The 25,806-nt window shown below is 39.4% G+C and overlaps 1 protein-coding gene across 2 annotated transcripts in view; it reads left to right on the top strand.

Moving 5' to 3' along the window:
- The first annotated feature begins 1,022 nt into the window (after positions 1-1,022).
- Positions 1,023-25,806, top strand: part of nfat5b (nuclear factor of activated T cells 5b) — a 51,771-nt gene continuing 26,987 nt past the window's right edge. Inside the window, exons 1-6 of one of the 2 annotated variants that reach the window (XM_030089082.1) lie at positions 1,023-1,255; positions 19,839-19,964; positions 22,416-23,049; positions 23,791-23,977; positions 24,780-24,970; positions 25,184-25,356. In XM_030089082.1, coding sequence (XP_029944942.1) covers positions 1,183-1,255; positions 19,839-19,964; positions 22,416-23,049; positions 23,791-23,977; positions 24,780-24,970; positions 25,184-25,356 — 1,384 coding nt within the window. In that variant the 5' untranslated portion in view covers positions 1,023-1,182. Of the gene's footprint in view, positions 1,256-19,838; positions 19,965-21,805; positions 21,869-22,415; positions 23,050-23,790; positions 23,978-24,779; positions 24,971-25,183; positions 25,357-25,806 lie in introns of those variants that run through there. The other variant, XM_030089089.1, reaches the window with a different exon arrangement.

Raw genomic sequence — 25,806 nt, 5'->3', positions numbered from 1 at the left:
ATTGTGCTTAGTAACAACTATATTTTGTTATGCAAATAAATGCAAGTGTCTGTGACTAAATTTCTGTGAGTGTTTATATTTTGTCAAGTAATTTTTAGTGGGCTACAATAAAATTCAGTAAAGAGTAGAGCTTTCTATTGAGCTATAGAAATATTCACTATTTTATTGTCATAATTAATAAAAGCGGGGCTTTGTGAAGACAAAAATTCTCTCTGTAACTGTTAAGTTCAGACCTGGGCATCATAGGGCTCAGAGACCATATACGGTTATTTAGCTCAGCTTTACCGGCCTACAGATTGTCATGTGGAAATCCTAAATCACATTTAAATTACTGTCATTGTTGACTTTATTACATCTAAAATGGCTACTATGTTAAATTATTGACTATTATTGAATTATTGGTCATGTCTAACACTTTAGTGAGCAGAGCTAGCAACTATGACCTTATAAATTGGTGTTTGGCAATTCATTTTACCTACTCATTTACTGAACTCAAATTTTAGAAAAATGTAATTATGATTTCCAGACAAAGGCTGGGGTGGGGAGATTAATTCAGAACAATGGTTGCTTATAGAAATCTTACTTAAAATAAAACTGTGTTTTATCAAAAGATAATTCTTATTCAGCAAAACTCAAGTCAATTTAAGTCTCAGGCGTAGTGCAAATTTTTCATGGAGCCCTTTAGGAAAATGGGCAGAACACTACTTGTCAAGGTCATTGATAAGCAGAGCTCTTTGAAGATAAACAGATATTCACTTTTTATGTGTCATGGTCATTGATAAAATGAGCTCTCATGAGATAAATGCGAATACCTCTGTGAATACGGAAGGCAGTCACGCTATAATGATTCCAATCTTTATGATTCCTATCACTTTTTAATTGTCGTGAATAAAAGCGGCTCTCTTCAGCGTCCCACAAGTAGTTCCTGCGTATTGCGTCACCACGGCGGGGGGGCGTGGCTTCGCTGACAGCCAACATGCGTCGTGGGCGTACGGAGCGGGGACACGGCGCGCGAGTGACAGCAGACGCAGTCCAGCAGTTGTAAGAGTCTGACTTCTGTCCCAAGTTGTCCGAGCACAAGTTGAGAGGTCTTCTGGCCGGCACAGAGAAAGTGAAGTGTAGCTGAGCGTCGCCGCTGTGCGTGACTGAGGGTGTCCGGTTTCCCCCGTCCGAGGGATTGAGATGCCCTCTGACTTTATCTCCCTTTTCAGCGGGGACCTCGACCTGACTTCTCCCAGATCCTTATTCACCAAAGGTAAAAAGAAAAAAAACACGTGTTGCCTTATCTTTCACTTTTCGCTGTCTTTTATGTTCTTAAATATGTTCGTAACTTCTTTTTGTTGTTTCATTAACTTTGCAGTGCCTAAAAATCCGTTTGAGTCCTATTCTTGCGTAAAGTTGTCTCTTCCAAAACGCCTGCTCTTAATTTTCTGTTTTTTTTTTTTTTTTTGTAGTTTGAAATCCCGTTTAGAGTCATTTAAACGCTCATAATGTCCTCAAGTAGTATTCCTTTCTTCTTTTTTTTATCCTGGAGCAAGGTAAGGTGGTGTTTTTTTTAACATACTGATGCCCTCGGTAGCTGTATCCACACCGGTCAGACCAGTTTATTTCTCTGTCAGCTTAAAAACATCGCTTTCTATTTTCCGTGGGTTGTTTGAAGAGGCCAGCAGAGCCCCCCCGCCCCCTTCAGGGGCTGCAATGACATAGTCCGGCCCGTAGAGCGGCGCTAGTGGGCCCCCCATTAATATAACCTGAGTGATCAACAGCCAGTAGACCCTCCGGCAGATCAATTAACTGAACTGAACTGAACTGAACTTCTTGCACCAGGTGTGAGTCTCATAAGCTCTTTCCTGGAATAGTTTTCATATAAAAAGTTCATATACTCTAGAACATTTTATCTCCTTGAACATTTTCTGTAAAAGCATTACGGTTAACCTTAGATGAGGAAAAATGTATCTACATCAGTCTCATTTCCTTCCCAAAATACTAACCTCTTCTGAGCTTAAGAGTTCACACATTTCAATAAATATTTCAGTCTTATTTCTTTCTCCTTTGACAAATATGTATTAATGAGTAGGTATACGCCACAGTTGGAAAAAATGCAAAAATAACAATGAAATAGGACATTTGTATACAGCCTTTTTTCATGATATGCTGTCTTTTACAATACCCTCATCATATTTGATCAAACTCTATTTTAGGCTGTTGCTCAGGAATAGCACAGGAGGCCGTTTGTAGGCCACTGATGCTTTTCATTTCACTGGCAGCCCGTCTCCACCAGTGTAAGCTTTCAACAAACCCCTGTAGCATAAAGCTGGTCCATTCTGTGCAGTAGGACGTCACCATAAACCCTCTTAAGCATTGTTAACTTTAATAAAAAAGTTAGTTTAAAAAAAAAAAAAAGTGTGCTACTTTGGGTTGATAATTTGTTTTCAGCTTAACTTTGTTTTCATTAATTTGATTGATGTCCACACAACTCATGTTACATTGTTTCTGGTATTGCTTTATTATGACAGAACTAAATCCTTAATCGTAATGCAGTTTTCTTTTTTATGTAAAGAAAAAGAAATACTCAGCAGTTAGCCAATTAAACAGTCATTACTTTGAAGTATCACTTTGTCCTCTGGATCATAATAGTGAATCATTGCTCTCCAAAATTCCAATTCTTATCTGTCAGTCTCCTGTTTATTCTGTGCTTGTATTGCATGTGTAGGGAGCATCAAAATCTCTCACTGCACCACCTTGTGGCACAAAGTGGTATTTCAGAGGTGATCCAGCTGTAGCTTGATAGTTAGCTTATCACTAATGTAGTTTTCTCCAATAATTATTGTGAGTGTGTTTTCAACCAAAAACATTAACTACTGTAACTTTGCTCAATGTGCAATAAACATTTGATGTTAATTCAGTTGAAATGGTACAGTCACCTTTTAGCCGTATTCAGCTCATCATATGAAGTGGAATGAATTAATGTTTAAGAGTTAAGTGACCTGAAAACAACAAAAAATGTTTCCACCCAAATGTGATCCACATATGCACAAACTGTTGACTGAGATTTGTTCCAGTCACCAGCAACCTTTGTCTGGACGAAGTGAGAAAAAAAACCTGCTTGGATAAAACGCTGAAGCCGTGACATTCTTGTGGGGTGTTTTTACTGTGTCATGTTTATCTGGTAATGATTGAAATCTAATCTCGTGAATCCCTCTCTTGTTTTATTTCAAATGACCAGACTAAATGCAGCTCTTTGTTCCATGTTAAGCCAGCTATTCAAACTGGCCTTTCTGAATATCAGTTTGTTGACTCACTGGCACTTGAAAATGCAGCAATAGTCATCTGGTTTTTTTTTTCTGAACTTATTTCCCAACTCAGTGTTTTGAGAAGAAAAGGCTGGTTAAGTTAGCAACTTTGTCAAAATGTAATTCTTTCAGGTTTGCAGCTTTCCTCAATCACTGGTCCAATGACTGGGTTGTATATAACATAGAATAATAAATCATTTCCATTTTTAAACAATTTACTTCAAATAAAACATTGCTGAAATGTTATTATCCTACATTGCTCACATAATCAGTTCCACTTGCATTTATTCTTTAATACAATAATCTGAAATGTGACGCATAGTTGCCTTTAATCACTTCGGCGTTCAATGGGAGAAACACTGAAAGGTCAAGCCGTTTTACTTTTCACACATTATTATTTGTAGATACCCCCGGTTTTGTATTTGACTCTTGATTAAACCTCCCTATACTGCAAACTATCAGTTCACTCAATAAATCAGCAGAAACTCCTTTGAGATCTGAGTGTTCACTGCTCTTAGTTATACTTTGTTTGATTACTAATCACTCTTTTGTGTGTTTGTGTAAACACAGTTGACTCGGCTGTGTGTGTGTGTGTGAGAGGAGAAGTTAGTTTTTACATCTTGCCGACAGTGCTGATTGACCTTGTCTGTCTTTGGATTTACTAATTTAAGGGAGCTCCTCAGTGTTGACAGTCATACTGCACACTCGGATTAAAAGAAACCGTCATTGGGAACACAAGTTATTGTAGACTGTTGTAATTTTTGTCTTTTTACGTTTAGGACTTCCTTCCCTAAATCTGCTTTGAACATCGAACTTAAAAAAGGAACTCATATTTTTGGCATGCAAGTAGTCTAGGGAATACCGAGGAAAAACCTCACATGTAACAATAGCACTCAGGACAGGAATGCTTATCTTTCTGTCTTGAATTGGACTGCAGGTTAATGGAAGTGATAAAACATCTTCCCACCAGTTGCACTTTAAAGGTGAAGAATGTTATGACTTTTCCCATAACTTTGTCAGGCCTGCAAAAGAATTGTAAAGTCTCAGATCTCGACATAGTTTTGTGCTGCTCTTTTTTCTTTTTTTTTTTTTTTTATTGACACCCACCAAAGCCGGGCCAATCATTAACTATCTGGCTGCTCTGTGTATAAACCTGAGCTTAAATAGCACTCTATTAATATTGACTCTGCTGTGTTAAGCAAACTTAGCAGCATGCGCTTAAAAATACTTGACTGCCTTGAAAGCTTGTTGATATTGGCTGATGAAAGAAACAATAGGCCAAGACAGTGGGGAATATCTAGAAAAACAAGAAATTATCTCGAGTTCGAACACCATGACCTGCAAATATAAATGCATACACACAACATATGGATGTTTTTAAATGGAGTTTCCTTATACTTTAACTAAAACTTAACTATGAAAATGTTAAAGACTCAAACCATATTTAATATAATTGTCTATTTTGTGACTTGGCAAGACAAAATAAATGTAGTTTTTTAAGTTTTTCACTGCTCAGATGGCCTTCTTGAGAATGGCAAAATAAATATACATTATTTTTTATTTTATGTGGCCAGTGTAAACATAGCCCCTTGACATAAACTCTTGACCTAGTTATCTCGTGAAGTTGAGCTCTCTGAAACCTCATGAGGCAGATACAAGTGATTTCATAGAATCATTTGTGTTGTCTCTATCTGTTAAACATGAAATCAAACCTGTTCTGCAGAACCCAGCAGGCTGTGGCATGAGCTCATGTCTTTTCTCTTCATCACTCCATCCTGACATACATACTTGTGTCACATCGGCCACATGTCATTTACCTTAAGTCATTTGTGAAGGTGTAGTAATGCTACCCATGAGCAGTAGCTGCTCTTTGTGTGACATTTCACCCACACACCATAGTATTCTGTAATTTTAGTTTCTTAAAAGATTATTGGTCTATCTTTGTACTTGTAAAGAAATTTACAAATCTTCAGATTTTAGACTCAACAGTTTTAGTTCCTGGGCATCTCAAAGTCTCTACTCCTTGTACCGTATTTTCTCATGATTATATGTTGCTGAAGATAAAGATAGGAAAAAAAAAATAAAATAAATGAAATGTTCATATTTCTAATACAGAATTATGTGATGTGTCTTTAAATCTACATGTTGAAAATTACAGGTACTATTTTCTGGTAATATCCTGCATATTTTTAATGTTTAACCACGGGTGATGTAATTCAATGTTTAAAAAAAAACACAATGCTGCGTGACCTTGCCTTCATTTAAATCTCTTTGATCAATTATTAACACTAACCAAACATCAGTAAGGAGTCTAATCAGGGTTTGGATAAAATGTCACCTCCTTTGGTATTTACTGCACCCTTGTGACTTTGTTTTGGCTGCCACAAATCACTCAATGAGTGGTTTAACCTGCAGAATCTCCCCCTGCTGATAATAAAAAGCTTCTCTGCGTGTGAAGTATTGATGTCCACAGTGTGTAGCCTTGGCTTCCACACCCAGAAGTATCTTCTGAATTACTGTTGTTGTTATTGTTGATCATGTAAATCATTTACTTAAAAAAATAAGGAAGAAAAAAAGTCAGCGCCAGAACTTGAGTTCAGCTGCTGCACTTAAGTTTTCTTCAAATCTGACTTTTAGTTTAATATAATATATATTATAATAATAATATAATATAATATAATAATAATATAATTAGTGCTGTCAGTTTTAATCGCATTGATCGCAATTTAATCGCATTGATCGCAATTAATCGTGATTAATTCATGGAGAACTGTCAACAATTAACTTTTTTAAAGTTGAGATTAATTGCAATGAAGAATCTAATCCTCATAAATCAGTCTCAATGTCAGGAAAAAACACTATTATCCTCTAGTTCTTTTCTTTGACCCAATTGGCAGACCTCAATGGATTAATCGCGATTAAAATTGACAGCACTAAATATAATATAATATATTTTTTATAAGTCTTCCTACTGACTGGAACATCGGCAGACTGACCTGAGAATGCATTTATCTGGCTTGAAATACAAAGAAAAGTAATGATTAAAATGTTTAAACAGCATCTGGACAGAAAAATCCCATTAAAAAAAGTGACAAAATATATGATAGATTATTTTAGAGGGAACTGATGAATAGATGAGATTTTGCTTTTAGGAACACAGTTTTTTTTTATGGCAATAAGAGTGTTTCATCCATGGATATTTTTATTCTTATGTGCTGTGTCTGCAGACGGTACAGACATTTATTCCAGCCATGCAGTTGTTGCTATCTTTCTGTCCTGTTTGTAATCGTTTTTGTTTATTTATTTGATGCCCTCGAGGGGAGTAGGAAACCTTTGCCTTTCTGGGTTAGCTTGATCTTTCTAGGTTAGTGGGTTAACAGGCTTTGTGAAATGGGGGAAAAAAGTGTGCCTTGTGACTATGAGTGGAGATTTGATGATACTTTACACACTGGAGCAGAACTTTGAGAAAGTAATGTGGAGAACAGATCGAAACACTGATGTGGATCTTCCAAGTCAAGTCAAGTCAAGTCACTTTTATTTATTTATATAGCACTTCCAGTTAAGGTGTGCAGTCATGTTTTCAAAGTGTTATTTCTGCTTCCTTGTTCCTCATGTGTTCACTCTGTCAGTGACATTCAGGACAGAATTACAGTTTCCCTTTGGATTTCCACACATTAATGTGGTCGGTGTTTTCCTACACAGATGCAATGCAGAAGCATGTATTTATTTTCAGGTTTAGCTGGTGAAGTGTTGATGCGGAGTCTTCTGTGGAGGCCTCTTTTCACTCTGAGTGCTTGCTTTCTGGAATAGTTCTCGCACTCCTTTGTGAAAAGCCCAAAGCCCCTGTGAGATCTAACGGCCTCCCCTTGTGTTTCTTTCCAGAACGAGATGATTCTGAAGTCAGACATTAAATATTAAATGCGGTGAAGCCTGGCAGACTTGTCTTTTTCCACTGGACAAATGAGATGCTGCAGTTATGGTGTCAGAAGCTTGTGTGCAGTGTGAGAAGTTTTTCTGGACTCCAGTAAAAGAATGGTGTATTGAACTTTCACTTCACTGAATGCAAGATCCAGCCCTGCCAACATGTGGCGATTAGCAAACAATAATAAACTGGGATCTGTTTCATAACCTACATAATACAAAGAGCAATTTCAGACACAGTCAGGCCTTCCAGCCTAAAGCAGACATTTGTTTATTGTACACTGGAACACCAGAAACCAAAAAAAAAAAAAAAAAAAAAAAAACCTTTCTATTTGTAATCCAATACTCCAGCTTGCCAATAAGCTCTCCTTTTGTGAAGCCTATCATATTCAGTTGTTGTTGAGGCTGTGCCAGAGAGCTGTTGACTCTTAACGTTTCCAATGACAGCTCTCACAAGTGGCTTGGGCTGTTTGAAGGCTGACTGCTTTGACCTCTAACACCAGCGCTCTGACTGGAATCTGTCATCGTCTCGACCCGTGGCCGCAGTGGTCCTGACAGTTATTGCACCTTGCCGGTCATGTGAATGAAGCCCGTAATGGCCAGCCGTAGTCAGCCTATCTGCCATCCACACAGTGTCTTTTCATCCAGTGCAACCCTGGAGTCGTGCTGTTGCCATTACAGCTGGCAGTGATGGATTCAGTCCACTGTCAAAACTACATTACCAGTGCATGATGGCTGGTGACAACCCAGCCTGCAGCCATGTGGTCAAATATGCAAATATGTGCAGTGAGGTTTAGTAAAGACATTTTGTCATCTGTATTTGTATTATTATCTCTTTTTTTTTTCGTTTCATCGCACCAGCTGAAGTTACTTTGCTCAGAAGTGGAGTTGAGAGCTGCAGGTGAGGTTGTGTTTATGCTCTTTGGTTGCACATTGCAGTACTATGCTGTGTTGCAGTACATTTCTGATCAACCTGCCCATCCAGTTACCCATCCACCACTCTGCACAGACAGACAACCACACTCGCCAGCGGGCGATTAGGAGTGGCCGGTTAACCTCAAAAACATATGTTTGGACTGTAAAGGGATATTGGAGTAACTTGAGAAAACCAACACATGGAGAACACACAAACTCTGCACAGAAAGGTTCCTGGGCTCAAACCAGGGATTTTCTCACTGTGAGGTGAGAGTGTTAACCACTGCATCACCATCATCATCAGATTCCTTGAACTCTGATGTCCCACTCACTTACCCAGAGCATTTAAAATATTGCTCGGTCATGACCATTTGATATGTGCCCTCAGGCTTTCGCCCCCACCTGCTGCACATGTTTTGAGACACCTTATAGCTACACCCCATGGTTTCAAACACATGATCCAGGTCTGTGTTGCCTTCAGGGGATGGCTCTGTCCTCAGTGACTTTGTTGTTGCCTTTGACACAGTTTGTCACATGACAAGGTTTCCAGATAGAGGCTCTCTCGGCGAGGTGGGGGTGGGGGTTATCCATGACCTTCAGAAATCGTGACCACCTTTGGCCTAAAGTAGTCAATGACTCCAACGCCAACAGTTGTTTTATCTGTGTTTTAATTTCATTTATTTGAGTCATCTGCTGCTTCCTCGGTAGACTGGCAGGGCTCTCATGAATCACACCGCCGGTCCCTCTGATTCTCCCCTGTATCCTGTCATTGTTTGTGTTCTTGCTTCTTCCACTTAAAAGACCCCAGCGATATGAAACGATCCCACTGGAGCCCCCTGCCCGCATTAAATATAGTAAGAGTGAAGACGAGGGACTGAGTAATGCATGCAACCAGCCATTTTCAGTCATTCAGAGTTGTCAAAGTGACGACCAAGTAAAAAGTAAAATAAATAAAAGTCATTAACGTGCACTAACACACACACACACACACACACACACACACACACACACACAGTCTTGTATTTCTATCCTTGTGGGGACCGTCCATTGACTCCCATTCATGTCTAGCCCCTAACCCTGACCCTTACCCTAACCCTAACCCAAACCACAACAATGCCTAACCCTAAAGAAATGTTTTTGCACTTTTACTTTTTTCAGTAACAACAACATGGTCAAGAAAACACTGTTTCTCCTACTTAGGACCGGAAAAAGGTCCCCACAAGGCACGTCGTTCCACGTTTTGCTATCCTTGTGGGGACATTTGGCCCCGACAAGGATAGAAATACAAGAACACACACACACACACACACACACACACACTATTTGATGGATGTTATTGGCTATATTTTTTCACTGTCACTTTAGTTTGAGGGTTATGTCTTAATTATCAGGTATCAGCATGTTGGGCACTTCAGCTCTTCTCCTGTCTACATTCAAGTTTTTTAATGGGTTGCATTTGCTTTTAGCCCCGCACACATCAACAGCATCTCAGTCAGGATGAGGACAAGTCAAAACAAGTCGGAGTGAGTGACGGTGAATTCAAATTCGTCTGCAGTATTTATGAGCATTTTTTTCCAATCATATTTCGGCTTCTTTTTAATTTTTGATCGATCAAACTAAAGGAAGCATTACCTTATCTTCTCTGAAATTACTGCATTAGTGCCGTGATGCATCAGTGATGCGGTGTGATGTCAGTATTTTAGTCTCGGGTTAAACTTCCTTTTGCCACTCCCCTATGTTTCAGAGTTTAGGGAAGTTGCTATTAAATAAGATCATTGATACAAGCTGCAACTTGTTCATATCGTGAGGCAAAGAAATATGAGTCCAATATACTTCTTCACCGAGTCTGCATTTCCATGTAAGTCCTGTTTAAGTAAGAGGTGAGCAAGCTTCAGAAACTTTTTTTCATAAATCAATAAACGGTCGTTTCATAAACAGATCGCTCCATCAAAGGTGCATTATTTTATACATCATTACACTGACAAGTCAAAAGACTGTAACTTGTAACTGAAGTCAAAGTCCAATCGGCCAAATGTACTTCTTCCAAATTAAGATTTTAGTAATAAATAGTTTGACAGAGGTCAGAATGGCTCTGTTGTCGATGTGTGACACCATTGTTTGCTGCTTCTCAGTCAGTCCACCTTCTTCAAGTCTGCTTTTGCCTCACTAATCGGCAGACATTTTAAATCCTTTATTAGCCAGTTCAGCAAATCTTCTTATGTAACCAAGAGCTGAAGGTGCAAGCTCCATGTCTTTCCAGTTGTAATAAATGCAAAAAGTATCAAGTCTGAAATCTATAGCATTTAGAAAACTGATGGGGGAAGACTGCAAAGTCTGCATGATCTTGAGTGGAGCAAGTGAGGATTTTGCAATGCCTGGAGCAGTGATTGTTTTGAAATAGGCTCTCAGTTTTCAAAACGGCTTTAGGTTTCCAGTCAGACAGACTTCATTGCTTTCTGTTCTTTTGTGAAGTGCCCCAAGACTCAAATCGAGATTCCCATAGCGCACAAAGTGTTGACAACATGCCAGATTCTTTGAGGTGAAACTTTCTAAAAGATTGTTTTTGCACAAATTTTCCCACATGGCTCATTAAAGCAGATTTCTGACTATTTTATTCAAATTTGATAAGAGAAAACTGACTGCGTTATTCTACAGAATTGTGATTGTTTTGTAACGAAGTGTTGCATGAACACTCCCACTCTCATAACACTGGCCTGAAGCTGGTGTATGTCGATTTTTTTTTTTCCATCACTAATCTCAGTGTATTGCTTTGAGCAGCATGCCAAGCTCCCTAAAGCTACTTCAGCAAATAGTTGGTAAAGTTTTGTATAGCTTAAAGGTTGTGCTAAGTTGTGTTGTTGAGACTCATTGGATGGTGGATTTTATTACCTGCATATCTACTGTTTATTAGTGTGCTCAGTTTTCCAGCTACTGGGTGTGGCTCAACACTTACTGTACTGGCTGTTTCTCATTCAGCTGTGTAAAAGCACACTTCCCTATCTGTGGAAATTATCTTCAGTTCAGTAGTAAATATTTGAGAAAATTTCTTTTGGCTCTTCAGTTCTTAACTCATTAGAATCGTTGCACATGTTATCTCAATGTTATCTCAACATAGGTATGTTGTTTGTGTTCATGTTGAGACATTACGTAGTATTAGTAGTAAGTATTAAAATAAAATCCTCATTTATTAAGAAGGAAATTGTAATACTCAGCCACCCTTCAAACAATCACATCAGAATAAAATTGCTATATTTAAATGTGAAACAAAGTATTAAATGCACTATCAAATCAGTATTTGTGAAAAATCACCCAAAATATATAGAAACACAAAATGATTAGGGACATAAATAAAATTGCCCAACAGACTTGTATCTTTTATAACCAAATATTCACAGATCAATAGGAACCGATGGTCATACTGTGGTTCGTCCTCTCCCCTCACAGCTCAACAGCTCTCAGTTAAAGTGTGAAGCGTTCATCTCCTCTGGGTCTGGGGGTTTTCACATTTAAAAACATGCATTTTGGGTTAGTTTGTGAGTATAAAGTTGCTCTTAGGTGTGAAAATGTGTCACTGTGTTAGCTCTGCAATGGACTGGTGGGATAAGCTCCAGCTCTGCCTCAAAAATCAAGTAAATTGATGGATGGATGGATGGAGGCAGTAGATATAAGAGATATCCAGGAGTTACTGGTGTTGTAACAACGTTGGCTAAAGAGCTTGGTGTGGAGAAAAGGATTTGGGGGCATTTTGTTTGATCAACGATTGGCGTCTTTGTTTTGCTTTTCAAACTGCTTTTAGACAACTTAGGTGTTTGACTTACTGTCAGACCAGCTGAAAACCTTGTGAAGTATAGTTTCAAAATGTTTATGGCATTGCTTTAATACCTGATTGCAGTTGGCGAAGCACTTTACTGATGTCAGACCATGTAAGAGTGCGTGCAGTGTTGCTAAAGCCCCTTCCTGTTGCCTCAGCTCCATTTTTCCTGCGAAACGCCGGTATTGGCACACAGTTTGGTGAAAACCCCAAATGTGCTGTAGTGCGTTGATAATTTTTGTGTATGACTGTGATCTTCTAGTCTGCGGTTACTTAATTATTGCATCACTGCCGTCCAGGTCTGATTTCACTGCAAGTGTTGTATAGAGGAGTTTTGTACAGTCCAGCAATTTGTATGTAAACATGGCCTTTTTTGGTGGCTGCACATGAATGTGAGCCTGCATGTGCACTGTCCTCCGTAGATGCTTTGAATTCCACGGCTTTCCGAAGTCGCGCTTTCATGTGAAGTTCAATGACTGGTTTATCTTTCGAGTCTGCTGGTTAGCACACAGCTCTAAGTACTCTTGAAATCCCCTTTTACTAAGTTGTATCCACTGCTGTGCTCGGTAACGCTAACTTCACGGCACTGCGGTGAGGATAATCAACACAACAGAGCCACTTTGTTTTTGACCAGGACTCATAGCTGGGTGGTTTAACCCTCACAGCACTCCCTGTGGGCTGTTTTGTAAAGTCCGGAGAGTGGTGGCTGTTTGTTGAAAGCAAATCATGTAAACTGAGGCCAGGACGTTGCTGCTGGTAGCTTTAGGATTAGCCTGAGTGAAAAAATTTGTGCCACAATGACTTTAAGCCTGTCTGCTGGAAGTGACTCAGGCAGCGTCACTGACTTCTTTCTTTTTTTCTTTTTTTTTAATTACAGAGGCAAAGGAAAACTTTTTTCTCTTTTTTTCTTCTCTCACAAAAATTCCCATATTCACTGAGATTGTATCCACTGAACTGAAATAGAAGTTTTTTGAAACAACCATTTTTTTCTGTAGATTGTTTTTTTTAATTGGCTATAAAATCAAAGCAAAGTGGTAACCATAGCTCTTTCATTGCTGCTGCAGTGTTGCTTGATTTATCCAAACTTTCTTCATACTAACCTAGTTGCAACTCAGAACATATCAGTGCCCTCCTGCCCCAGGAGACTTATTGGTTTGTTTGAGTAAGAACTAAAAATGAAATTGAAAGTCATTGATTTAAATGATAGTAAAGCAGGAGATTCAAAGTTGCGCTAACACTTGTGGTGTGGTTTTCTCTTCTGCATCAAAGTTTTAAAAAAGTAAAAGCTACTCACCTGTGAAATATGTAAAAAGCAAATTGCTAATTATCTGTTTATTTGTTTTATTTTTTCACATAATATTGTTCTGCAATATGACTTTTATTTGAATAAAAAAATATGTGGTAGAGAATCAGTGTTGGAGATGACTGGACCAGATTTCATGTAAAGACACAGACTGATCTCCGACACAGTCAAAGCTTGAGAGTAAATCTATATGAATTTTGGAATAACCAGATCACCTGTGCAAGTTTTTCCACATTTATCTGTTCAGTGTTCACAAAACAGCTTCCCTGTTTGAACACAAAGGTGTGGACAATGTTGATAGTGCTCCTGATGCAAATGTTGGTTTAAGGTCATTGTGATTTTTATTGCATGACGATACCAGAATGAAAAGTACTTTAAAATGAAATGTTCCCATATGTTCGACCATTCTCAGTGTCTAATTTATTATTATTATTTTTTTAAATCATTTTCCCCCGTGCTTTTTCTTATGGCTGATCAAAAAAGAAGACGACGAAAAAGGAGTTGCAAAATCAGTCAGTCATTGTTTATACAGCACGGTTCAGACAGTTTCACAGGTGATTGTCAAAACGGTAAAGGGCAGAATCATATCACACATACACTTCTGCACAACCCCCACGCTCTTGCAAACGACTGACCACAGAGGAGGTCATTCAAGGAGAGGCAGAGGTGGAGACTACAGAGGTCAGGAAGGCATGGTTTCGGCCATTATTGCTCACAATTTTAAACATTATTAATGTTTAACTACACCGAGCAATAAAATGTAGAGACCAGTGCGTGCCTGGAGGAGATGAAAGGAGGGTAAAATTACAAATAAATTACAATCGGAGAGAGTATGAGTACCAAAAATATAAAAGTGCTTCTTAAAAATATTTGAAATAAATTTCCATGAAACACAACAACGAGCAAATGCTTACTTAAAAAAGCATGTAATTGTAAATTGCATAGTATTCCATAAAAACCAGACAAAAAGTGAAGTGAAAATGCTTTAATTCCACATTTAAATGTATCATTTGGCCTGTTTCAGACACTCCTGAAGTCTCTTTACTGGCTCCATGTCTCTAACCAGAGTGTCTGAAGATACTCATAACTGTGATTTCCCAGGCTATTTCAGCTGTGGTTTGGTCATTCTCATGTGTTTCCTCATCAGACTCATGCTCCTTCCTGAATGCAATCGATGGTTAAGAGCAACGATGACATCTCTTCTTGTAATGTGTGCTGTTGTGCTGCAGGCAGTAAAGTAAGAGAGAGTGTATTCAGCGTTTTGAGTCATCGGGTTTGACGCAATCGTTCGGCACAGTAATGACAGGCTCTGCAGTCAAACTGAAAGTTGTGTGACATGTATTCCAGGAACAGTGTGATTACACTGTGGCATGTCTACTAATTCAAATGGGAACAATGTGGTTTAAACCCACTATTGGTTTCGGAGAGGACGGTATGAAAAATGGAGACTTATATTTACTATCAGACTTGACTCCTTTCTCATATAACCTCATCACTATCTTTATTGACTGATAGTAAAATGATATAAAACCCTCAAGGCTCACTTCGGGTAATATGAATGAATGTCCTATAACTATTAAACTTTACAGCACTCAATGTAATTAATCACTCATCATGACAGACATATATGTGGGTCCAACATGTGCATGATAGAACTGGAGCTCTCACACTATGAAGAAGCACATGTTTTGGCATTGTGATTCATGCTACTGGCGAAGTCAGGGAGTGTTACATCCGGCATATCAGCCAATAATTAATCTGTCAATGGATAGATATTCGTCACTATTATTTCCTGTTGTTATGATTTGTTGTTTGTTGTATTTGGGTCATTATGAATTTGCCTTTGAGTCATCCTAAAAAAAAAAAAAAAAAAAAAAAAGAAATTGACTGGAGAAAAGACCCCCACTGGATGTTTTCCGATACATACAGTACATACAGTTCATCCTCTGATTCCATTCATACCTGCATTACGTTGACATGCCTCTTCCACAGAATGAATGCTTCTTTGCATATCGCCGGGTTTTCCTTTGCTGTCTCACAGGTTGATACATTTTCTTGATATGTCATTGTCCAAACATTTGAAAATTATTTTTTATTAATATTTATTTTTTTTTTTTTTTGTGATAGTACTTGAAGAAAACCTATGCATGTACAGGAATAACATGCAAACTCCACACAGATTCCAAACAAAACTCGAACCTGGGATGTCCTTGTTATGAAGCAGGTTTGCTAACCAGGGCACCACTGCCTACCTCAATTTATACCAACCAATTATATCAGTGCGAATATAGTTATTACCAAGCATTCAGAAACAACAAATTAAACATTCATGTCAGGAACTCAGTCAATTCAGAAACGTCAACAAATACAATGAGAAAAGAAAACATAACAACATTGATACCAAGTGAAAACTGAAGCTGAACTCTGTTCAGCACCAATGTTGTTCCAAAGAATGAAATACTAAGCTGCATTGCTGCCAGCTAAATTATACATGGATTTCATTTAATTTGTAACTTCATTCAACATAAAGTGTTTAGCCATTCAGCTAAAGGTATTAAAAAAATAATAAAAAAATGGGATTGGGTTATAAATATTAATCTACCATTTTCATATATATAACATAATAACCAGTGGTCCCTATATCACCTTTTAATAGATGATGCCTCGGCCATGTAATGATATCGCAGAGACACTTTGCCCTAAATATTCAGATAATTGCCACAATATAAGGTTAACTTTGCGCTGTCCTGCAGTCTAGGCTTGGTTCTTCCTTTGAATGTGAAAATTTCATTTTTATTTATTTATTTATTTGTTTAATTCTTTACTGGCTTTGTTGGCCCACAAGAGAGTCAAATGCTCTGAAGACTTGTCCCCAGTTCAGTGTTGCTATGGAGTCACTGGCAGCCTTCATGTAGGCTTGGCTGTAAACATTTCAGGGTTGTTGTACATGGTTTGCTGCAGGTGCCAGCCCCTCCACTGTTTCTTTTCCTCTGCCGATTGGAATAATCTCTAAATGTGCTGACAAGGTGAGTCTAGCTCGTCTTGCTCATTAAGTTTTACGTAGTAATCCCCTGAGTTCAGTCACTTACGTATCTTTGAGTGGCTCGGTTATTTTGTCTTCAACCTTGTAGGTTATAGTACTGCTTTGTTTCTGCTTGGCAGGATTCCACACAATAATACCACTAACCTGTTGAGCAAGATGTAGTACTGAAAAGGGTCTAGAGCACAGTAAACAAGACAGGCTGAGAGGTAGGTGGAGTGGAGGAGGGGGACAGAAGGGAGTTAAATCAGTCACTCAGCCAAAAAAACCAGTGCCACGCCCCAGGTGCCAGGGCTAGTAAGAGCAAGCAGCAGGAATGTGAGGGAAATGAATGGGAGTGTAAGTCCTGTCATTCACATGGTGAGTGCTTTCTTTTTTTTTTTTTCTTATCTTTAGCCAGCACTACTTACCATTTAAACATAGCATAAGGCGCAGCGAGGGTATGAAAAGCAAAAGTATTTTAAAGTTCGCTCCAGAAAAATCTGCCTGTATGGTTTTGATACTTCCCCCTGGATGTAGTGTAAACAAATTTGTGGTGCAGATCCTGAAGGTGAACACTTTCTGCTCAGTTTGAGACTCTGAGAATGTTTATCAGCAGGAGCACATCAGTTCCAAACTCAGCTCATGGTGTCGGCGTGAATGTTTTTGGTCATGTTGTAACACGTTACCCCCGTCATCTGCGTCGCAAACCAACTGAAGATGAGAGCTTTTCCTGTGCGGTCAGTGATGTGCACGACATGACTGTATTCTTAAGGTGAAATGAAAACAGCATGTGGTGGTGTGTGAGTCAGGACGGTGTATTTACCAACTGCCCGAGCTGTCCGCTATTTTTTTTTTTAAATCTCCTCTTCGGTGAAAGGGACAGTGTTTTTGTCACGTGTGAAGAAAGAAGTGCAGTCTGTCTGCTTATGAGAAAACAAATATTAAGCAAATGAGTTTTTTTTTCTTCAGTCTTTAAAACGTCAAAGGGACTGTGGAAACACTTTGAACAGGCCAGCCAGTGACTAGAGACCACTGCTCTGACAGAAGAGTATATATTTTCTGTCTGTGCGGTTGGCAATCTGTTTACTGGAAGGGCTGCTCACTCACTCGGAGCACATGTTGCTGCATGTGCAGTCAGTCGGCGAGCCCCGTGAAGCCTGGAGAGTTTAAGTGCAAACACAGGGCCAGAAAAGTGTTTTTGTTGCCGTGGTGGGGGGGTGTTTGTGTGCATGTGCATGCATGTGTGTTTGTGATTTTGTTTGGAGAACTTAGCAAATAACCAGCAAAAACCACACTACAATCTTGTGTCGTGTGTGTGAGTGTGTGTGTGCACTGGAAGTTATATGAGTTTGCAGAGTCCAGTAATAAGCTCCCTTTCTGGGAACCAGCTTTGCCCGAGCCGTAAGAGACTGGAGGGCTTTGGGAATGAAGAGGCATGGGTTAGTTTCAGTATGGCCCAGGTTTGTCTATTGTACACAGCGAGTGGTAACAATGGGAGGGTTAAGTATCTGATATACACACCAAACCCCGGGACTCATCTGCAAGTAATTAAAGCTGGCAGTTGGCAGAGGAGAGAGTCAGGCGACTGTAATGGGCGCTCTAAGTTCATACCATAATATTTGGCCGATGAATCAGGCTGCTAGTAAAGTGTTGCTGTGCTGTTGACCTAAGGCTTTCTCCCATCCCCATGTCCTGCTGGCCCCGAGGGAAGCACAAAATGGAGAGAAACAGGCTCCGTGAGTTTCTGCAGTCTGTCTGCAATGAGATCCAGTGATAATTTGGTTAAAAAAAAAAAGCACTTGCTTTGTCTTCAATTGTCTCATCAGATTTACCAGATGCAGGTTTTCATCTGGTTTGGTGCCCTTCACAGTAAATGAGGAACAGTTTTAAGTCAGTGAAAAGAACAACGCTGTTAGATGGTGTCAGTTTGCACTAGCGGCTGAACGTTTGTGAAATTTTATAGAGCAAGAGGCTCCAGTTCGGCCCACCAAACCATCAAGCAAATTGGAAGTAGACCTGAGATATCAACGATGCTTCAAGAAAGCTAGCCAACTTGTTGCTACAAAACTAGCATTAGCTTCAAAGCCATGCTGACAGGGTGAGCTTGTAAAAACACATATCATGCAACAGCCACAGGGAAGTTTGTTTTTTTCAACATTTCACTGTATTTTGCACCAAAAGGTATCATTAAAATTGGCTTTATGTTGAGAATGTCAGAATGTCATGATTTTCAATAATAATTGATGGGTTTTATGAAAATATAGGTATTTTCAATGTGTATACAACACAGAAGAACTTTAAAGTTTAAACCTAAAACCGGCAGTATTTTACTGATACGGTCTTGGGCTGTGTGGCCCCTGACCTAAAATGTGTTTGACCCCCCTGCTTTAGAGCCCTGTGTCTGGCCAAGGCAAAAGGTCAAATGTTGTGTTCTAAACTGTATACAATACTCATAATATATCTTGAGTTAGCCTGGATTAAGCATGGATTATATGCCGAAACTATCTGGAAGAAATCTCTCAAATATGTGTTGAGCCACCCTTGCTTAATGCAGACAGAAAACAGTCCTTTTAATTTTACTCTAGGGTTTTATTGACATGTGACAAACAACTTAGCTTGCATCAGTACTACTGACTATTGTAAACCCTGGACTATTCTAAAGTGCCTGACCAAGCATGGTGCTTTTTAAATCAGTTTAATTTCTTTGCTTGTTGCATCTCAATACAAATTAAATCATGGACTTGGTGAAATGTCCTAGAAGATCATTGTTCCCTTTATCAAATGACTTTATCAGTTTGTGCTGCTAGACGCGGCCAACCAAATGATGAGACACTGGCCAAGTCCAGTTGACCTGACAATCTCAGTTATGATTATTCAGTCAACATGAATTGAATCACAGAAAAATCTTGTGCAATTATCAAATGTTTATTTATTTTTGGTATTTTAAACAGAATTTGCGCTGAGTTTTTTTTTCTCCTTTTTTTATGGATGATTAATTTCTATAATTTTATATGCGTGTCGTGGTAGAAAGAAACTGAAGACTCAGCTTGTTTTTTTACCGTTTTTGGCAAAGTGAGCTTTGCCTTATCATTTAGCAAAAGTAGCTGCAACCCTGCGTCCCGGTATACTCTGACAATAATATGATATGGATAGCTGAAGCTTGGTTGATAGGGTGTGTTGTCATCCAATCATGCAATTGGCATCCAATCACCCATCGTGGAATGTCCTTGAGCAAGAGTCCGAGGTCTGTGAACACCTTGATTGACTGCTACCGCCATTGTGTGTGTGTGTGTGTGTGTGTGTGTGTGTGTGTGTGTGTGTGTGTGTGTGTGTGTGTGTGAGATTGTGACTGATGTTTTGAGACTTATAAAGCAGTAAAAATAGCTTTATAAAAGTCAGTGAATTTGCTGTAAAGCATTATATTTTCATTTGATTTTAATGTTTTCTCTCTATCCGTTTCTTATCAGCCAAACACAGGACTCTTGTAATACTCACATAAGCTGTTCCCCCTCCTGTTAATAATATGTCATCTAATTATTGTTTTTATTGCCTCTCCTCCACCATTGGCGACAGAGTCGGTGTATGACCTTCTTCCCAGAGACTTCCAGTTGCCTTCCTCCACTCACCACAAACAGAAAGTCATGAGTCAAACAAGCGGCGGAGAGGCAGGGCCTCTCCCTTCAGCTTCTCTAGCATCAGGTAGGATCCTGCTCCTCTTCTTCTGCCCCGCAGACTGATCATGCCTCACTTCAAACAACACCATGCATGTTACAGCTCACAACTTCAGGCAAACGAACATTTGCATATTACAGGAGAGACAGTCAAACAACCTGCTGCTTGGTTATTTGACACATATGGGAAAACACACTGAGAAGGATTTAAAATCAGCTATACTTGCTTGCTGATTATATCTAATTCTTTAATTTACTATTTACTGATTTTCTGAATCATTGTTTGAAACTTAAACGCAACATCACATTCAGTCAGCATTTAAAGATGCTCACATTTTTCGGCCTGCAGGCTAATAAACGCATTGCAGTGTGTACCTTTTGTAAAGACTGTTTTGCATACTCAGAACAGCCTTTGCATATTTGAATATTGCATATTTCACAATTACAAGTTGGAATCAGATCTAAAATTCATAACTGATTACAACACAGTGTAAGTTCTCACCAGTCCATTGTAAATGTTAGCTGTCACACAGTCATCCACACAGTTATCTCTTATTAGATTTCAGCATTGATCTTTTCATTGTGTGGATGTTTCATTTTTGATGATCCACAGGGTGTTTTTTTTTTTCTTGTGTGGTGGTGATTTTATGTTTTGTTTTAGCAGATTATCAAACTAAAATCAACGATTTGTTGTCTGGTTTTATGCTGACATAAATGCAGAGGTGGTCCAACTGTGGGTCACTGAAAAAAAAATGACAGTTTTTTGAATTGTTCATTCTCACAGGAATAGCACAAAGAAAACACACCACTAGTTATTTTTTTTCCCTGTAATTTATTTGAAACTATGAAACCTCTCTATATTTTACATTTATTATGCATAAAATTAAGTATTTCAAGGCTTTTCTGTTTTATCCTTCAAGATTTTTTGCACATAAATCAGCAATACAGCTCAAAATATATACTTAGTTCTTCCCATCAAATGTTTTTTTTAAGACTAATTAAATATGCGTATAGTGCTAAGAGTGTAGAAATTACTCAAAAAATAATCAAAAATAATTCTGCTACATTCCAGGAATTGCAGCAGCTGTCCAGTAAATGAGGCTAGTGTGAAATTACAAATGCTTGAGGCTGCCTGTCGTGATTTTCAGCTTGGCTGAAAGAGAACGAGAATTAGTCCAGAATGTGGCAATAAGGACCTCTTCGTACTGTAAAATTAAAAATTTTACAACTTGAGCTTGAAAATATTACATGTTTGATGATTTACACATATCAAAAGTAATCTCGACCAGTCTGATGAGGACTTCTTTGTAGATTTTACTTTGTTGTCAGTTCTGTTGCATGCAGAGCTGACAAATCACAAATGAGCTAGACTAAATTTTTATGTCTTCATTTACTGCTTTTTTTTTCACACGCACTAACAAAAAGATAAATCAGGATGAGTATGCACATCTTTCAGTGTTTCTGCAGAATTGGGTTGATGATATGTTTTTATTGTTTTCTGACGATGGATGTTTTTGTGTTTTTGAAACTCGCCCAAGACGAAACTCCTTTCAATGTGTTTATGTGCATCTTTTTTCTTTTCAACTGTATGTTTTGCAAACTAATGATTCGCCAAACAACGTCAGCAGCAGTCTAACTTCTTCTCTACAATCTGCAACTTAACCACACTTTTCCCCACTCTTCATCTAGTTCATTGTAACTATTTGAATGCTTATGAAGTCACAGTGTATTTCAGCATGCTGGAGCAACTTTTTTTTTTTTGGATTTTTGGCAAACAAAAGAACTTATGTCTTGATTTTTCAAATCTGAATAAATTTTTTTGCTGTTCAGCTTTTATTGCTCATTCGCTGTCTCATTTTTATATTCCAGGAAGTTCCCTCTGAAGCAGGGAGTGTCTGCATATAAAATGGTCTGCAGTTCTCTGCTTCATAGGTCAGAAGCTTGTTTATTTTGTCTCTGTGGCTACGTTCAGTCCCAAAAATGAGCTTTTGACGCAAAAACAGAATAGAAAAAAAAAAAAAAAAAAAATTAAAAAGCTCCAATAATTGGCATGCCTCCTTATTGCACATATTACTGTTTTATACTTCCCTCTCCATACCCTCATTTTGGAAATTATTGAAAATAAGCAAAATTGCTAGCGATAATGCTAATTTATTCTATTTGGATGTTTTTTCTTTTGGGTTTTTTTTTTTTTCCAAACGACTTAAAAACAAACATAAGTTGGACTGCTCACCTCGTTTTGAGTCCAATCTCTTCCACTCTACTTCACATGTACAGATAACATCTGCATCATACATACACACATTTAAGAACCACAGAAAAGGGGGAAATTTTTATTTGGATAAATAAAGAGAAATGCAAAAAAAAAAAACTAAAAGAATAAAATAAAAATCACGGACAAAATTTGCTGCTTAAAAGGGACTGCTAGCCAACACTGGCCGAGAAACCTTTATTTACTGTCTAATTATTTGCCACGTAGATGCCATGTCCTCCTCTCTGACCGTGGAAGGCCCCCGCAGTGCTTTTTCCACCTCTTCCAGCTCCACGGCGCATTCCAGTGCTGTAGTCGGTGACCAGAACCCGGTTCACAGCAGCAATGTGGACCCGGAGGACCCCAGGAGCAGCAGAGTGGTGCCAGAGGTCATCGGAATGGGAGGGGAGAGTGGGAATGGCAGCAGCAGTGGTGGAAACAGCAGGGGCAGCAGCGAGCTGGGAGGCGGGCGAGGCGTCACCCCCCAGGAGCCCCAACCGCACCACCAGATGACGCCGTCTAAGCGGCGCACCATACTGAACATCTCTCCGCCTCCGCAAGACCTGTTTGACGACAGTCGCATGTCCTGCCAGGATGAGGCGTCCGTGGACTCGGAGCAGAGTAACAGCATCTGGATGGACGACTCTCTGTCCAACTTCAGCCTCATGAGCAGCGTCTCCTACAATGACAACACAGAGGTGCCGCGAAAGTCCCGCAAGCGTACCCCTCGCCAAAGGCCGGGTCCTAAGACTGTGCGGGCCGCAGAGGCCAGCATGGATGTGTTTGACGCAGACAGTGCAAAAGGGCCGCACTTTGTGCTGTCCCAGCTGGGGCCTGACAGCAAAACTGGAGCAAAGGGAAGGTTCGTACCCACTTCCAAATGGCCACAACATGCTCACATTACTTTCATTTATAATTATTATTTTTAATTTGCCTCACCCTTCAAGTGGGCACTTAGCCTGGTCTTGCCGTTCTTTTAAAGGCCCTCTAATAATAATCTCTGTCAGCACTCACGCTTACGGTCAGATTAGATACTATCAGGACACTACACACCCTGACACCCACCAACAGATGGAAATCTTCAACAAACGGAGCAGGCTCTAAATTTCCCACCACGCTACGACTGACGGAGAGCAGGCGGCTAGATCAGAGGTGTGGGAGGGGCAGGATACTGAAGTACAAACAATGGTCAGCCACAGTGAATCACAGAGCCTCTCTCAAAGACCGAGGATAAGCGGAGCAGATTAAATAAACAGATATCGCTGAACGTTTTAAGAGCTGGGTATAGAATATGCCCGGTTGATGGAGGGCCCCTAAACTCGGCATTGCTCAGAGCACCATGGCAACTTGGAAGTATTTTTCCTGTTGTGGATACTAATTCACTGCAGTGAGCCTCAGCTCGATGCATGCAGACATTTAGTATTGATGAGAGTGCTGCTCTATCTTGAATTTCACTGGTAGAGTTTTGTAGGTAAAACAGATGCAAACAAACTGTAAAACACTATATTAACAACTAAAGTTATGAACATACAATATTAATTCTCCACAGCATTAAAGAAGAAATCTGAAGTATTAAAGGTGATTTTCTGTTGTCTTTTTGCAGCTTGGATGATCCTCAAACAACAAATCACAAAGGGGGAACTCTGTCGATGCAATTCCCACAAAAGAGTGAAGGAAAGGAGCTGAAGATCTTAGTCCAGCCTGAGACTCAGCACAGAGCCCGTTACCTGACTGAGGGCAGCAGAGGATCAGTGAAGGACCGCACTCAGCAGGGCTTCCCCACCGTTAAGGTAAAGATAATCCCATGACACAGTTTCCGTGGTGAGCATTCCTGCAGTTGTTTGCCTTTGACTGAGGTTAAGTAAATGATTAAGTTGTTTCCGAAGGCTTTTAAATACACATCTATGCTCTTAATATTTACACAGAGCCATACGATCAGTGAACGGAAAAACAAATAAATAATACTAAAGCGGTGAAGCAGTGAAGGTCATTCGGTGTCATAATGTGTGAAGAGGTTGCGCAAACAGGATTGCCAGAGTTTACAAATTCTCATCATGAATTTTAAAGTTTGTCATTCATATCATCACTCAATAGGACATGAACAGGATGGTTTCTTATGGATTAATTGCCAGTTGACAGGTCCTTTCAGAAGAGAACATGTACAAATTAGAAATCAAACAATCAAAAGCAGAGCATAACAAGTACAGGCCGACTTTTGAAAGCCCGACTCGTCACTCTGCAAAAGACAGCAGCATTGAGGAAGTGTTTTGAAACAAGGACTCACCTGAATAGGTGAGGTAATTACTATTAGTTGGTGTATTTAAAGCAAGAAGGGAAAGAGAAGAGAAATAATGCTTGGAGGCATACTGCTCCACAGTTCCTCTTTATTTTTATTCTTATAAAACAGTTAATGGGAATAAAAATATATAAAGTGATTGTAATGCCACCACCTTCACCAGTCACCCATTTATCAGTATTTAGATAAACAGCCTCATTAGAATCACTGAAGTTTCCATGTGATTGTAAGTTTTTGTGTTGATGAAGAAAGATGAAGCGATCTGAACCATCCGGTTGTGTTTTCCCATCATGCAGCTGGAGGGTGTGAGCGAGCCAGCAGTGCTGCAGGTGTTTGTCGGCAATGACGCGGGACGTGTGAAGCCTCATGGATTTTACCAAGCCTGCAGGGTAACTGGACGCAACACCACGGCCTGCAAGGAGGTTGACATCGATGGCACGACTGTCATTGAGGTGCCCCTCGATCCCAGCACCAACATGACCCTCGCGTGCGTATTTTTCCCCTCACACTGAAAACTCCTTTTTTAGTTTTTGTGATGTTAACTCCAACAAAGTCTGAAGGTGTTGATTTCAGGTGCTAAGATGTGTGTCGCAGATGATTCATAGCTGCTTAATGAAGTGAATTTCTGATGTATGTTAACTGTAAAGTCAATTGATAAGACTGTTAAATACTAAGTTGCAAGTACTGCTTTTCTTTGCAGGGTGGACTGTGTCGGGATATTGAAGCTTCGTAATGCTGACGTCGAGGCTCGTATTGGCGTGGCGGGGTCAAAGAAGAAGAGCACCCGCGCTCGGCTGGTGTTTCGGGTCAATATCCCTCGTCCAGATGGATCAGTGCTCATTCTACAAACTCCCTCGTCTTCGATCCTGTGCAGTAAGTCAGATTTGTGTTTGCCTCTGAGCCACAACACAACACCTGTTAAAAAAAATAAAAATAAAACTATAGATAATGCAGCAATCTTTAGAGTGCTCCTTTATGTGCAACCTATTATTATCTTAGTTAAACCAGTAACACTACAATTTAGCAGGTTTGTTAAAGGAAACAAGACAAGGACAAGCTGACCTGCAACCTACTTGGTTAATAATTACACTGTAAACTGAGCTTTTTTCTCCTCAGTGAGCAAATTCCTGCGTCTTATGTTAAATTTAGCTTGAGGTCAGAAGGCCTTTTGACATGAGACATTTAAACACAATGTGTAAAGATCCTGTCAGATTCAGTCATCTAATAATGCCTACAACAGGAGGGCGTGGTTGGTTTCATAAACAGGAAAGACGCTTAAGGCGGAGAAATATCTGTGTAAGTGGATTTAGGAGGAAAAAAAAG

Source organism: Salarias fasciatus, chromosome 1, assembly GCF_902148845.1.
Source record: "Salarias fasciatus chromosome 1, fSalaFa1.1, whole genome shotgun sequence".
Lineage (NCBI taxonomy): Eukaryota > Metazoa > Chordata > Actinopteri > Blenniiformes > Blenniidae > Salarias > Salarias fasciatus.
This window is presented reverse-complemented; position numbering and strand designations above follow the sequence as displayed.